This window comes from Ascaphus truei, chromosome 14, assembly GCF_040206685.1.
Source record: "Ascaphus truei isolate aAscTru1 chromosome 14, aAscTru1.hap1, whole genome shotgun sequence".
NCBI classification, from domain to species: Eukaryota; Metazoa; Chordata; class Amphibia; order Anura; family Ascaphidae; genus Ascaphus; species Ascaphus truei.
This window is the reverse complement of record NC_134496.1, coordinates 26433859-26449968: the sequence shown is the minus strand read 5'-3', so window position 1 is coordinate 26449968 and position 16110 is coordinate 26433859. Positions and strand designations below refer to the sequence as shown.

Genomic DNA, 16110 nt, shown 5'->3' with positions numbered 1-16110 from the left:
CTATCCCCACTATTTGAACCCGGGGACTCACAGTGAGACATAGTATTTACAACATTATCAGGCTCACCTGATTCTGGAGACCTGGCTGACTGGTCCTGCTTCCGGGTCAGACAGCTCGAGCGCACACCTCCACGGCCGTTCTGCTCTGCCTCTGTAGCAACTGCTAATTCCTCTGCAGGCTTATCCTCTGTTTAACACCGGGTGCCTGCCGCCTCATACCATCTCCCCCCGCCTGTCTCTGTTACCACCCACAGGTAGGCATGGAGGAGGGAGAGATGGTGATGATAATGAGGGGGAGAGCTGGTGATGATGAGGGGGAGAGCTAGTGATGATGATGATGATGATGAGGGGGAGAGCTGGTGATGATGATGATGATGATGAGGGGGAGAGCTGGTGATGATGATGAGGGGGAGAGCTGGTGATGATGATGAGGGGGAGAGATGGTGATGATGATGATGAGGAGGACTAGACATAATGAGGGGGAGATGATGACGAGGGGGAGAGATTATTATGATAGGGAGAGATGAGGAGGAGGGGAAGTGATGATGATGATGGGGAGAGATGAGGATGGATGATTAGAGAGAGGATCAGGGAGAGGATGGGAGAGGGAGAAAAAAGTTGCAGTCAGTATTAATATTAATGGAGCCCTGAACTTTGTTTTGCCCGGGGGCCTGCGCATGTCTAGCTGTGCCACTGCCCAAGGGATAACCTGCAGGTGGGGGCCAAAATTGCCTGGCCACGGATGGATGGTGGCCAGCAGGGGAGGCCTCTGCGGTGGTGGTGGGAGTAGCCATCAAAGGGGGGGGGGGGGGCGAGATGGCTGGTAGTCCTGCGAGTTGGTGGGGGCCGCTGGAGCATTGTCAGACGAGAGGTGATGGCTCAGCACTGGGACATCACTGGATCCAGGAATGACAGGTAAGTATCTGCAAAAAGAAAAGAGAATTAGTGACGTACGGTATGGGAGCGGAGTATTTAACTGCTAAGCCCCACCACTGTCATACACCTAGATAGGTATATCGGTTGGCTTTCTCGTTGGCACCAAACTTTGAATAGCCTCGTGGAGAGGGGGATGGGGGGGGGACGACGACCGGAAACCACTTCTGCAGGAGGCACTGCAGGGCAGTGGATATTCACAGTTGAGTGCAAATAGCCGCACGGCTATTCACACTCAGTAGGAAATAAAATGGAAAAAAATAAACATCCCAGCCAGGAATCGAATCCTGGTCCACTCTGCTAATGGCCTGGAGCATAACCACTGAGCTATAAGACTTTCTGATGCTTAGCCGTGCGGCTATTTGCACTCAACTGTGAATATCCACTGCCGCACATGCAGCCCTTATGGCCAGGGTGGGCAACCCTATCGCCATTCGCCACTTGTGGCAAATTGTCAGTTAAACTGTGGCGAATAAGGCCGCTGGGACTCTCAACTCCCCCCCCCCCGAGACGGCCCCCTCAACCCCCCCTCTCCCCTTCCGTTGTAGGGAAGGAGCGTGTGTGTGGCGCTCCCCCGCCCGCTCCAGCGTGTGCTCCCTCCCGTACGAGACCGCTCCAGCATGACGCGCACCCCAACCCCCCACAGCCCACTCCAGCATGACGCGCACACACCCCCACAGCGCACTCCAGCATGACGCGCACACCCCCCCCCCCCCCACTTCCCACTCCAGCATGACGCACACACACACCCCCCCCCCCCCACAGCCCACTCCAGCGTGATGCGCTGGCCGTGTGCCAGCCACCCACCCGCCAGGCAACACTGCTGCCCGCCAGCCACCACTGCCTCGCGATCTGGTAGGCATGGGGGGCGGGTGCTTGATGAGGGGGACTGCTGAAAGGGTGCTGGGGGGAGAGAGATCAATGGTGCCGCCGGGGAAGGGGGGGAGATCAATGGGGGTGGGGGGAAGATCAATGGTGCTGGGGGTGGGGGGAAGATCAAGGGTGCTGGTGGGGGGGAGATCAAGGGTGCTGGGGGGGGAGATCAAGGGTACTGGGGGGGAAGATCAAGGGTGCTGGGGGGGAGAGATCAAGGGTGCTGGGGGGGGAGATCAAGGATTCTGGGGGGGGGGGAGATCAAGGGTGCTGGGGGTGGGGGAGATCAATGGTGCTGGGGGGGAGATCAAGGGTGCTGTGGGGGGGGAGATCAAGGGTGCTGGGGGGGGAGATCAAGGGTGCTGGGGGGGGAGATCAAGGGTGCTGGGGGGAGATCAAGGGTTCTGGTGGGAGATCAAGGGTGCTGGGGGTGGGGGAGATCAATGGTGCTGGGGGGGGGGGTAGATCAAGGGTGCTGGGGGGGGAGATGAAAGGTGCTGGGGGGGGAGATAAAGGGTGCTGGGGGGGAGATCAAGGGTGCTGAGGGAGATGATGAGAGGGATTAAATGAGATGGTGATGATGATGTCTAATCATGGCTAGTGGTGGTGGCGGCATGAGAGGAGGATGAGGAGGAGGGGGGTTGCGGTCTGAGGGCCGTTCTATAGTGCGTGCGCTTGCTGCGCCGTGTGCGCGTGCGGCAGTTATAGTTTGCTGAGGTTAGTAAGCCTATCTATAATGGTGCTGCGCGTGCATGGCAGCGAGTGTGGAACCGACCGACGGGGGGGGGGAAGATGAGGAAAAGAAAGATTTCTCGCTGCTATCGCCGCTGAAATGTGTGTGTACGTACAATGTTAATAAATACTTTATTAAAGTATTTCTTTATTTATTTCAAACTTCTTTATAACACACACCTAGTGCCTCACTCGCTCACAGCATACACACAAAAAGCATGCGGCAATTGCACGTGCGTTCGCACACACTATAGAACGGCCCTGAGAATTTATAAACTTGTTCAAACAGTGTGTGTTTAAAATTTTCGCATGCGCAACACAATACCTCAATTTTTACATGGTGTGGCTATTTTCACTTCTAATTCGCCACACCTGTGGCTACATTGAAAAGTAGGCTGCCCACCCCTGCCTTATGGGATCAACAGCTCTTCAATTTAACTCGGGTTATATCACACAGAGCCAGCAGGGGGCAGTGACATCCCAGAGATGAGAAAACTGCAAAGGAAAACGCTCACATAAGTACTGCTCTTCCAAGGACCAAAATTAACCCCTGCACTGCCGGGAGAACATTTAACAGGGAACAGCTACAAATGCACTGTATAATGATGCTGGGTATCTATATACTGATCATGAACACACTGCACTGTGCAATAATAATGATACACTATTAATGAACATTCTGCACTGTATGACGGTGCTGAGTATCTATACACTGATAATGGGCAGTGGATATTCACAGTTGAGTGCAAATAGCCGTACGGCTATTCACAGTTGAGTGCAAATAGCCGCACGGCTATTTGCACTCAGTATGTGTTTATTTTTTTCCATTTTATTTTCTACTGAGTGCGAATAGCCGTGCGGCTATTTGCACTCAACTCTGAATATCCACTGCCCTGATAATGAACACACTGCACTGTATAATGATGCTGAGAACGGATACACTGATAATGTATGCTGAGTATATATCTATACTCTGGGTATTAGCTACAGTTTGTGTGGCCATACTCAGCACTGCTCTAAGACCCAGTGCTGCTCTCGGGCGGCTCTGACTTTGTGTGATGTCCCTGCTGTTTGTGTCGCCTCACTCGCATGACATCTGGCCCGCACTCCGCCTGCACCCTCCCTCCCATAGCAGCAGATGTAGCCTCTTGTTTGGGACAGAGGGAGCGTGAAATGCTGACAAATAGCAGAACACACGTCCTGGCCACTCTGACACGCGGGGGTTTAACCACTGCACTGCCAGCGGCGAGCAGCGTTCCACAGCAGGGAGACATGTATATAGGGTACCGAGTGTAAGCTCTGCGGGGCAGGATTCCCCTCACCCAATACATTCTGCCTGGATCTCCAATATGTTCTCACGCAAAGCTGTGTGTGCCTGTTATATGCAGAGCCGTGTGTGTGCCTGTTATATGCAGAGCCGTGTGTGCGTCTAACACACAGAGCATAATGAGCATTATTGCACAATTAATCTTCTCTTTAGGAATGAGGATCCCCCCCCCCCCCATCTCTTTGTGCATGTTCTCCTTTTCTGTAACAGCTGCTGCCTGGGGCTGGCACCTGTCGCTGCTTCATAGGCGAGTGTGGGACCCGAAATCCTGCACCATTTGCCCTGTGATAAGATGTGATGTGTGTGGGGCGGTGTAGAGGGTGTAAAGGTGCAAGGCAGTGTGCGGGTGACATAAAAAGTGTGGGGCAGTGTATAAGGTGCAGTATGGTGTGGGGTAGGATGTAGGGCAGTATGCGTGGCAGTGTACAAGGCGTGGGCAGTTTGCGGGGGAGTTTACAAGGTGTTGAGTAGTATGCGGGCAGTGTACCAGGTTCAGGGCAGTGTACAAGGTGAAGGGCAGTATGCAGGACAGTGTACAAGATGCAGGACAGTGTACAAGGTGTAGGACAGTATACAAGGTGTAGGGCAGTATGCGGGCAGTACACAAGGTGCAGGGCAGTGTGGGGGCAGTTTACAAGGTGTAGGGCAGTATGCGGGCAGTACACAAGGTGCAGGGCAGTGTGGGGGCAGTTTACAAGGTGAAGGGCAGTATGCAGGACAGTGTACAAGATGCAGGACAGTGTACAAGGTGTAGGGCAGTATGCGGGCAGTACACAAGGTGCAGGGCAGTGTGGGGGCAGTTTACAAGGTGTAGGGCAGTATGCCGGGCAGTGTACAAGGTGCGGGGCAGTGTACAAGATGCAGGACAGTGTACAAGGTGCAGGGCAGTGTACAAGGTGTAGGGCAGTATGCGGGCAGTACACAAGGTGCAGGGCAGTGTGGGGGCAGTTTACAAGGTGTAGGGCAGTATGCCGGGCAGTGTACAAGGTGCGGGGCAGTGTACAAGGTGTGGGCAGTACGCGGGGTAATGTATAAGGTGCAGGGCAGTATGCGGGGCAGTGTACAAGGTGTAGGGCAATATGCAGGCAGTGTACAAGGTGTGGGCACTAGGGGTCCCTGCTTCAGCACAGCCCAGAAAGTTAACTGGGGCATAGGGATGTGAGGTGTCCCTGAAACAGTCAAGTGGTCCCTAGGTTAATGGAGATACCCAATAAATGCCCAGGTTACCCAGAACCAGAATAGAGGTTCTGGGGGTACTCCAATCCTCTATAAGGTTGTGAGGGGACTTTTAAATGTCCAGCCCTAAGCTTATTGTATAGCGTGTGGGGAATATGGCTATTAGGAAATAACATACAGCTTCTTATTCTATTTCCCATAATGCAAATTCAAAGGGAAGGGAAAGTGGGGGATCCACCACTGCAACAGTCACTATGAAAACTGGGTGCTGGGGCTAAGTTAAATATGAACTAAACCTTGTTAGAGAACAAGGAGAGAAGAGGGGGAGGGCTATTTTAGCACTCCTAGTTATGAAATGATGATATTAAAATCAATCTTTATTTGTTATCAAAATAATAAAATTGGACTAACTAACACAACACACAAGTAACACAAATTCTAATATGGTATATATGACTCCTCCTAAGTTGATATAGGGAGAGGAGTGAAACCTATTGGGTGGTCAGCATAAACATACTTCAGGCTAGAAATCATCTCGTCTGCAAGAGACCATGTGAGTAGGAATATAAAGGAAACCCTAATAATATACCAGTGTGTCTAGGGGTATATACAAAAAATCCTAATAGGATAGTAAAAGTGAGGTAAAATAAGCCTCTTGAGTCAAACGATAATGACTGTTTTTAAATACCGAAGTCTATCATAAGTGAAAACCCGGGGCAGGTTAATGTTACATTTAGTTATACTGTGTTGTATTAAATTGATGGGGTTAAATACTCCAGAGAGCATATGCTTAGGTAAGGGTTTAGTGTGTGTCGTGTTTTTAACCCTGATTTGAGCATTTAGATCAGAGAATGCTCTATAGTGGCATAATGAGCACATGAACGTAGGTTGCTCAATGGATAGAGAGGTAAATAGTATGTATACTGTTGTTTGATATTAACCTCTTGTTGTCTAATATAGACCTACTTGCTCATAGAAATGCCACTAAGAGTATCCTAAATATAGTACATGCATATATATTGTCCTATAAGGTTGTGAGGGGACTTTTTTTTTTGTACTTAAATTTTTATTCAGTTTAGACAGGGAAGGATAATCCAACATTAGCTTGAGTACAGATTACAGAATGTATCAATCAAATACAGTGGTTCACTGAAACCTGTACAAATAAAATGATTATAGCATGTATCTGAGGTACTTCCTTTCTTATTGGTTAGTAAGGTCAAAAATTTGAGTTTTATCCACCCATCTGTATACATGACCAACTTTCTCCTAAACAAAGGAAATCAACCTGGTGTAGTGGTGGGTCTAGATCCTAAGATATTAAGAGGAAAAAAGAAATGGGTAGACAGAAAAAGAAGAGAAGACAGGTGGGGGGTGGAGGGGGGGGAAGAAGGGGGGGCCCCACGGGTTCCCCCCAGTGTCACTTCTCAAGCCCGTCCAGGCCTCATAGTTATCCATAGGTCCCAGGTCCTGTAGAAACTGTCAGTGGACTGATTTTAAAATGCCGTCATTTTTTCCATTTCCATAACCAATTTCTTCCAGGAGGCCGCAATAGCGCATCTGGCTGCCATGAGAATAAAAGATATTAGTAATCTCATGGGAGGGTCTATATCTGCCACCGGTTTAGCTAATAAAAAGACCAGAGGGTCTATAGGGATCTGGAGGTCTGTGATCTCTGTGAGGGGACTTTTAAAAGTCCAGCCCTTAGTATATTATATATGAATATGGCTAGTAAGAAATAACGTGCAGCTTCTTATTCTATTTCCCATAACCCACAGACATATTTTTAAAGTGTATATTTTTTTTGAACAGTGTGTTTTAAAACATATGCTTTGTGCACAGTAAAATGAGGCACAGGGATGAAAAGTATCCCAGTACCTGAGGGAATCCATAGGTTAAGGGGGGTACCCCAGTTAGTGCCATGGTGTCCCAGGACCTGTATTGGGTGTGTGGGTGCCCCAACTGATTGAGGAACCCCAAAATGTAGGCTGTAATAAAGTATGGTTCATAGGGTGTTATACTGTATGTATAAAAATCCATGCAGTCAGCCTAAGCATTTGCATAGGAGACATGATGTCTGCTTAGCCATCTGGCCTCAAAGGGAATCCAGGATGTCGAGGTTTGGGGCCATTTGGTAGCAAGGAGGGGCAGAGGAAAAGACCCCAACAGTTCTTTCAGACTCTGCGAAGCCTTCCCTGCAGATAGCGATGCCCCTTTCTCTGACATCATCAGCCAGATGAGCACTGCTCTGATTGGCGGCGGATACATTTCTCACGCTATGGATTGGGCTATAGTATTTTTTTTTAATGAAAGTCAGAGGTATTATAACCCCTTGCGCCCATTAGATAGAGTGTTCTCCAAAGTGTTTTCCAAGTGTTCTCTCAAGGTTCTAAAGATTCTCGAAGATTTCTCCAGATGCTAGGATTCTAAATTTCAAGTCTCCAGCAAGAAAAGGGCTGCTTCAGCTAAAGCTGCCTGGAATATTTTCTGTCCTGTTTTAGCAACTGTTATCAGGGGAAAATCCTTATTAGGATTCCCTGCACCTAGAAGAGTCTAGCTTTGTACCCCAGTCCCAAGTAAGTGTGTTTTTTGCCTGTATTTTGTGTACCATTGTGTGTTTGTCTTTTCCTGTGAATAAATTTACAATTTATTTCATTATCTTGTTTTGCTCAATGTATGATCCGGATAAAAAGGTGTAAATTGCCTGTTCTCCTGTGAGAGTGGGGCAGTGTGCAAGGTGCGGGGCAGTGTGCAATGTGCGGGGCAGTGGACAAGGTGCAGGCAGTATGTGGGGCAGTGTACAAGGTGTAGGGCAGTATGCCAGCAGTGTGCAAGGCGCAGGGCAATATGCGGTGCAGTGTGCAAGGCGCAGGGAAATATGCGGGGCAGTGTACAAGGTGCAGGGCAATATGCGGTGCAGTGTGCAAGGCGCAGGGCAATATGCGGTGCAGTGTGCAAGGCGCAGGGAAATATGCGGGGCAGTGTACAAGGTGCAGGCAGTATGCGGGGCAGTGTACAAGGTGTAGGGCAGTGTACAAGGTACAGGACAATATGCGGGGCAGTGTACAAGGTACAGGGCAGTATGCGGTGCAGTGTACAAGGTGTGGGCAGTACACGGGGCAGTGTACATGGTGTTGTGCAGTATGCGGGGCAGTGTACAAGGTGCAGGGCAGTATGCGGGGCAGTGTACAAGGTGCGGGCAGTGTACAAGGTGCGGGGCAGAATGCGGGCAGTGTACAAGGTGTAGGGCAGTACGTGGGGTAGTGTACAAGGTGCAGGGCAGTATGCGGGGCAGTGTAGAAGGTGCAGGCAGTATGTGGGGCAGTTTACAAGGTGCAGAGCAGTATGTGGGGCAGTTGATAAGGTGTGGGGCAGTGCACACGTGCAGGACAGTGCACACGTGCAGGACAGTGTACCAGGTGCAGAGCCAGAACAGTATGCAAGATGATGTGTAGGTGAGAAACAGATTGTTTTTTTCCTTTTTTGGTATATAGATATTAATGGTATATAATTAAGTATAGGCTAAAGCTGTTAAATTTGGGGCATTATTGAAATCCCTGCTCTGATTGGTTAAAATTCTGGGCATTATCCAATCACTAATAGCCCGGAATTTTTGGCAAGGCAAGTTTTTCAGCCAATCTGCTTTCAGTTCTCGTTAACAAAGTGAGATCGGCTCTCAGACAGGGGAGGTGATTGGACAGGAGGCAGCAGCAAGGCACTGACACTTCCCCCACCCTGCCTACAGCCAGGCACTGACTCCTCCCCCACCCTGCCTGCAGCCAGGCACTGACTCCTCCCCCCACCCTGCCTGCAGCCAGGCACTGACTCCTCCCCCCACCCTGCCTGCAGCCAGACACTGACTCCTCCCCCCACCCTGCCTGCAGCCAGACACTGACTCCTCCCCCCACCCTGCCTGCAGCCAGACACTGACTCCTCCCCCCACCCTGCCTGCAGCCAGACACTGACTCCTCCCCCCACCCTGCCTGCAGCCAGACACTGACTCCTCCCCCCACCCTGCCTGCAGCCAGACACTGACTCCTCCCCCCACCCTGCCGGCAGCCAGGCACTGACTCCTCCCCCCACCCTGCCTGCAGCCAGACACTGACTCCTCCCCCCACCCTGCCTGCAGCCAGACACTGACTCCTCCCCCCACCCTGCCTGCAGCCAGGCACTGACTCCTCCCCCACCGTGCTGCCTCCTGTCCAATCACTTCCGCCCACGTTTATACAGCTTGCTAGTACTGAAATTGATACCAAAAATGTCTAATGCAATGTTAATACAGAGGCCACACCGTGTTTAACAAAATGCAGCCTAGCATAATAAAACATACCCATCAGGCCGGCCCTGCAGGGGTTAAACATGTTACGTTGTTCCTGCAGTGATGATCCGTGGGGGAGGAGATATACCTGCATGAGCCACCTGTGATCTCCTAAAACACACACACACAGACACACACATCTATTGCTCCTGAAACAAGGGAGCAGACATATTTAATTAGGTCTGCCCTCCAGAAGAGAAAACTGTAATAACCAGATCATTCCCCTCACAGTGGGGTCCAGTTAGTGCCCCGCAGGACACACACACACAGCCTGTCCCGCAGGACTGACAGATACACACAGCCTGGATATAGCACAGATACATGCTGCCGTAGGTATAGCATACAGGCATACCCCGGTTTAAGGACACTCACTTTAAGTACACTCGCGAGTAAGGACATATTTTCAATAGCACCATAACCCTGTGTCCGTACGCTCGCCTTGCGAGTACGGACACTTACTCTGCCCTACAGATCGCCTCACCCAAAAGGCAAACGGCAGCTCGCGCATGTGCCTGTCAGCACGTCCTAAACAGCAATACCAGCTCCCTACCTGTACCGAAGCATCGATAAGTGGAAAAGGGTAGTGCTTCACTTTAAGTACATTTTCGCTTTACATACATGCTCTGGACCCATTGCATACGTTAATGTGGGGTATGCCTGTATACAGTGGCGAGAAAAAATTTGTGAACCACTTAGGATTTTCATATATTTCACATATTTCAAACCTAAAATGTTATTAGATCTTAATTTAAGTCCTAATAATAGATAAAGATAACCTGATCAAACAAATGACCAAAAAAAATGATACTTTTTCAACATTTATTTATCCACAAATGATTAAATGATTAAATATTCAATATCCATGTGTGAAAAAGTAAGTGAACCTTTAGATTCAGTACCACTTGATCAGCAATAACTTCAACTAAGCGGGTAAGTCTCTCCCATCGGTTTTGCAGAATTTTGGCCCATTCCTCCATACAGAACTGCTTCAACTCAGTGAAATTTGAGGGCTTCCTTCTGGTCCTGCAACAACATTTCAATGGGGTTTAGGTCCAGACTTTGACTAGGCCAGTCTAAAACGCGAAATTTCTTTTTCTGCAGCGATTCCTTTGTAGAGCTGCTTGTATGTTTAGGATCATTGTCTTGGTGAATTACCCACTTTCGCTTCAGCTTCAGCTCACAGACGGATGGCCAGACATTCTCCTCTACAATCTTTTTATACAATGCAGAATTCATGGATGTGTCAATGATGGCAAGCTCTCCAGGTCCTGAGGCAGCAAAGTAGCCCCAAACCATCACACTCCCACTAACATGCTTGCTGGTTGGGATGTGGGTTTTCTGTTCGAACGCAGTGTTTGGTTTTCGCCAAACAAACTAATTTAGGCCAAAAAGTTCTACCTATGACTCATCTGTCCAGAGAACATTGTTCCAGAAGTCTTGTGGATCATCTATGTGCTCTTTGGCAAACTTCAGATGGGCAGCAATGTTCTTTTTAGAGAGCAATGGTTTTCTCCTGGCTATCCTTCCATGAACACCATTCTTGTTGTCTTTTTCTGATAGTTGAGTCATGAACACTCACATTAGCCAAGGCGAGAGTGGCCTGCAGATCCCTGGATGTTACTCTGGGGCTCTTTGTGACTTCCTAGATGATTTGCCAGTTTGTTCTTGGAGAGGTTTTGGTAGGACGACCACTCCTGGGTAGAATGACTGTGGTCTTGAACTTTCTCCATTTATCTGACAGTGGATTGGTGGAGCCCAGAATCCTTAGAAATAGTTTTGTAACCCTTTCTAGACTGATGAGCATTAATAAATGCTTGTCTGAGGTCTTCAGAGATTTGTTTTGATCGTGGCATGACGTGTTTCCACCCACCTGTATGGTGAAGACCAAACTCACACATTTTCTGATCTTTATATAGGATGGGGCCTCCCAAACTCACACCTGAAGATCTACCTAATTATTTAAACACCTGATTGAATTATCCCTTTAATTTAGCTATAAAACCAGGGTTTCACTTACTTTTCACATAATCTGACTCATAATTACAAGTTGTTTGTCTAATTCATACATCGTTTTGTTTCAAAAGACATGGAATTGGTTAATCTAAACCCTATTGGATATTTAAAAAAATGGTTTGATTCAAGAAGGTTATCATGGAAAAACTATGGAATATCCGTAATTATCACTGCGTTTCCAAAAAAATTCTCGCCAATGTATACAGTGCCTTTTTCCAATCTCTTCGGGTAATGCACAGCATACATCTCTCCATACTTCTTTGAATTGTCTGAAATTCCTGAATTACCTTCGCATTTAGGGTCCAAGTTTCACGTCCATACGTGAGCACAGGCAGAATACACTGGACAACCACTTTATCTTGAGGCACAGTGGTAGGTTCCCTTGAAATATTGTCTTGTTTCTTTTAAAGCCGCTCTCTCCCATCTTCCTTCTCCTATTGATTTTATTCAAAAGGTTGCCACGCATTGTTACTCGTCGGCCAAGGTTGACAGTCTTCGAGTTCTAGTTCTATTCTATTTTTTTTTTCTCGATAATCATATGAAGGCCCACTTTCTTTGTGATTTTGTTCCTGGAGGTCTTCTGGACTTTTGATTCCTTTTCCTTCCCAATTCTTCAAGTTTTGCCGTGAAAACGCTGCGGACATGGTGTCTCTCTGTCGCACTCCCTTTGCTGATCTTGCTTGTATCTTCATGTAGTCTAATGGTTCCCGTAAATGTTCCTTGTGTAACCACCCTTTGGGATTAAGGGGTTAAAAGGTTTGAAGGAGTTAGATATTGAGCACCCGACCCCTTAGATAGTATGTTGCAAAGTGAGCATGTGGGGGGCCTGGCCACACCCTGCATTCTGGAATATGCTGGATGGGTCACCTGGTCTAGGGTGACTCAGCAGTGGCTTAGCTCCGACCCTTTTCTGCCCAGAGATAGGGACAGAGAGTAGAAGAGACGTTATATATTTCAGTTATAATTCCATATTCCCCCGGAGCCTTCCCATTCTTACAGGTACATCTTCCTCTGCTAGATTATGTTCTGTTTCATTTGTGTTGTCATACAATTTCATGTAGAAGTCATCAACCCTCCTGTATGATAAGTGCACCGTCTTTTTATGTTGATCCATCGTCTTGTTTCAGTACAATGATTTGCTTCTTCCCAATCATATATCGCTGCGTTTGTTTAATCTCCAGGGATTCTTAGCACCCTCTGCCTTCGTGTCTTCTTCCTGAACGCTGTCAATCCCAGGGATAATCCAGCCTCCAGAGAATGAGGGCCATTACTTTTTTACATATGTACTCCGTATTCGGGGGTTGAGGCGTCCTCGTTTGCATGTTGGCAAACACCTTTCTCACCACTTTAGCCAGGATTAAAATTGCACACACACACACACACACACACACACACACACACACACACACACACACACACACACACACACACACACACACACACACACACACACACACACACACACACACACACACACACGTTGGTGCCTCACTGGCAGAGACAGTATAATACTTATACAGTGTATATGTATATACTGTATATCATATACTGTATATATATATACACACACACACACACACACTTTGCTGCCCCTCTGGCAGTGACAGAGTTACACTGCATCAGGGACCAGCGGCTTCTCAACACAACATGTTGATCTGGACATCTGTGTCTGTGAGTGGAGAATAGAGACGGGACAGGGAGCTATTCACATGTTAATCAGGGGTATATATACTACAGCGAGAGCGGGAAAAATAGGGGAAGAGACAGAGACAGACACAGAGAGACAGAGACAGAAACAGTGAGAGACAGAGAGGGAGAGAAACACAGAGAGAGAGACAGACAGATGCAGAGAGGGAGAGAGAGACAGATACAGAGAGAGAGACAGATACAGAGAGAGAGACAGATACAGAGAGGGAGAGACACACAGAAAGAGGGAAGGAAGGAGGGCGAGAAAACAAAAAAAGAGAGGACAGAGAGACAAAGAAAGAGACTGATATCTACATAGAGAGAGATAAAGAGGAGGGGGAGGGAGAGGGCGCCAGAGGCACAGGGAAACCAAGTTGTACCTGGGAAGCTGGCACATGCCTACAGGTGACAATGTCTGCAGCACCCACTGCCGGTGACCAGCCCAAACTATCGAACTCCAAGGAGGAGAGAAAGGTGAGTGCAGCCATGCTGAGCTCACACACACAGCCTGGCATAGCTCACACACACAGTTCACCTTCGCCTGCTCTTTTGGAGTGTACCTCATGATTCATTTAGGGTCCCCTGAGTTTGAATTATATTACTGTACCTCTGCCAGGAGACAGCTCCGTGCACCCACTACCCACTGTGTGCACAGGAATCATGTTACATCGGCCCCCTGAAGCCTCAGAGCTTCCCTCTTTGTTTGGGAACATGTGAGGGGTTCCTGCTTCGAGTATAGAGCATGAACCCAGTGTCGGACACTCATGCAAACACCCTCTGTGTCAGAGATCCTCCCATCCATGTAAATGTTTCTCTAGTGAGCTCCAGATAAACCGCGTCTTATCCCGTGTGGGACAAAGAATTTATAGGAGCAATTTATTTAGGAAAGATTTATGCCCCGTACAATACGAGGTCTGTTTTCACTGTTTCACTGCATATTGAGCCAAAAATATAACCCAAAACTTAAATTAACATGGCTGCTATTTAATGACATCACTAGATACAATAAAAAAAAAATCTGAGAAGATTAAAAATCAAGACCTTTATCTGATAAGACCCTTTGTAGTTTGCATGGAAACATACAGTATCTGTGCTGCCAGTTGGGGGGAAAAAGTGAGGACAAACTGCAGGAGTTGTCATGTGGACACTTTACTGCAGGCTTCGGGCCTTGAAATACAAATGTAAATAAAATCACATACAACTAGGAAGAAATTAAAAATAAGGTTGGTTAATATGCTTTAAAGGTGACACGTGGAACCGCTGCCACTTCACGTTCAATGGAAATAAACCTGCTGTGCTCTAGAGCAGTGATGAGGATCTCAATACATTGTACAGGAGAAAACAGACACTTAACCCTATTACAATCTAGTAGTGAAGACTATGTGAAGAAAATCGCTGCCCATAAACATGGTGCAGTGTAAGCTGATACCAAGTATGATAGGGGACACAGGGTACATGGACTGCAGATCATCATCATCATCATCATAATAATAATAAAGTGTTTATTAATTCCCCTTCCAGCTCAGGAAGCCGCTGATAGAACGGAAGAGAAGAGAGAGAATCAACTCGTGTCTGGAGCAGCTGAAGGAAACCGTGACCAGGGTGTTCCAGCTCGATGTAAGAACACAGCCCTATCCACACCAGCCACTAATACACCGTGTACATAGCGGGCTGTATAACCACACACACACACTATGTACACACAGGGTTATATAACAATACACACAAGGCTCTAACACGATCCATAACGATACACACACAATTGCTGATTTCCATGCATCGCTCCCCATGGAGTATAGGTTGGCTGTATTTAAGGTATCCCGGGGGTCTCTCTCGCGCTCTCCTCTCTTTGCACTCGCACTCTCTCTGTCAAATAACCAAATGGAGCTTTGTGCATTTTGCCAAAATGGTTGCATTTGTGTAAAATGCATTGGGACCAAAATGGGTAATTTTACCCGATTTGCAAACTAAGGCGGAAATGTCACACAGCTCTACTCAAAAACATTACGCAACACAGCTCTTAACCTGCTGACACTTGTTCTTACAGCAGTCCAAGCTGGAGAAAGCAGATATCCTGGAGATGACAGTGAGACATCTTCAAAACATCCAGAGCAGCAGAGCTTCGGGTGAGAGAGACCACCATACAGACAGCCTGTCCTCTTACAGACACTGTACTAATAATGTAACCAGTCTACATAACTAGGCTGATAACAATGTAACCACTCGACCTAACTAGACTGGTAATAATTTAACCAGTCACTATAACTAGTCTGGGAACAATGTAACCACTCTACACACTGAACATTATGGGGGTTATGCTCTAAAGTGGGTTAGTGCCTGATCATTACTATGCAGACACTCTGTCCCCAGCCCAGTAACACAGAATGGTATTTTATTTTAACTTATCTAATTGAAGTGGTAATTAACACACACACACACACACACACACACACACACACACACACACACACACACACACACACACACACACACACACACACACACACACACAGTATGTCAGCCAGATAATGTCCTATGAAATTACCAGCAATGAGATGTAAAAAACGCATTATTGATAGAATGACACACGTTGATCTCTGTCTGATTAAGAAATCAGTGACACCACCTGCAAATCAACTTCGATTGTAAGCTCTTTGCTGCATGACTGTCTTGCGCCTGCCAAAAATTCTATATACAGCCCCCTGTGTACACTGCTACACAAACTAATGCTATTATTTGGTCTATCTAGCACACTGCTATACAACGAGACACACAAACTATTACAAAATAGGAGTCGATGTATGAAATGACAACACTGTTAATAAGCAGCTCCCAGGCTCAATATACAGCCTTACATTCCTGGGAGGTATAGAGAGCTCACTGCAGGCTGCTGTATACGGGGGTGTACACAGTATGTATAGATTGCAGGGAGTGCTGCTCATGAGGTATATAGATCAGTATAATAAGCTGGGGGAGGCCCTGGTATATATCACCTCCCATGGTACTCGGGGACAGACACTAAATCAGAAGCCCACAATGTCTTCTCATTAAG

At 47.6% G+C, this 16110-nt stretch overlaps 1 protein-coding gene across 2 annotated transcripts in view; it reads left to right on the top strand.

Annotated features, from left to right (window-relative positions):
- The first annotated feature begins 13000 nt into the window (after positions 1-13000).
- The window catches only part of LOC142465822 (transcription factor HES-2-like), a 7927-nt gene continuing 4817 nt past the window's right edge, over positions 13001-16110 (top strand). Inside the window, exons 1-3 of one of the 2 annotated variants that reach the window (XM_075570147.1) lie at positions 13001-13043; positions 14580-14675; positions 15106-15184. In XM_075570147.1, coding sequence (XP_075426262.1) covers positions 13020-13043; positions 14580-14675; positions 15106-15184 — 199 coding nt within the window. In that variant the 5' untranslated portion in view covers positions 13001-13019. The other variant, XM_075570146.1, reaches the window with a different exon arrangement.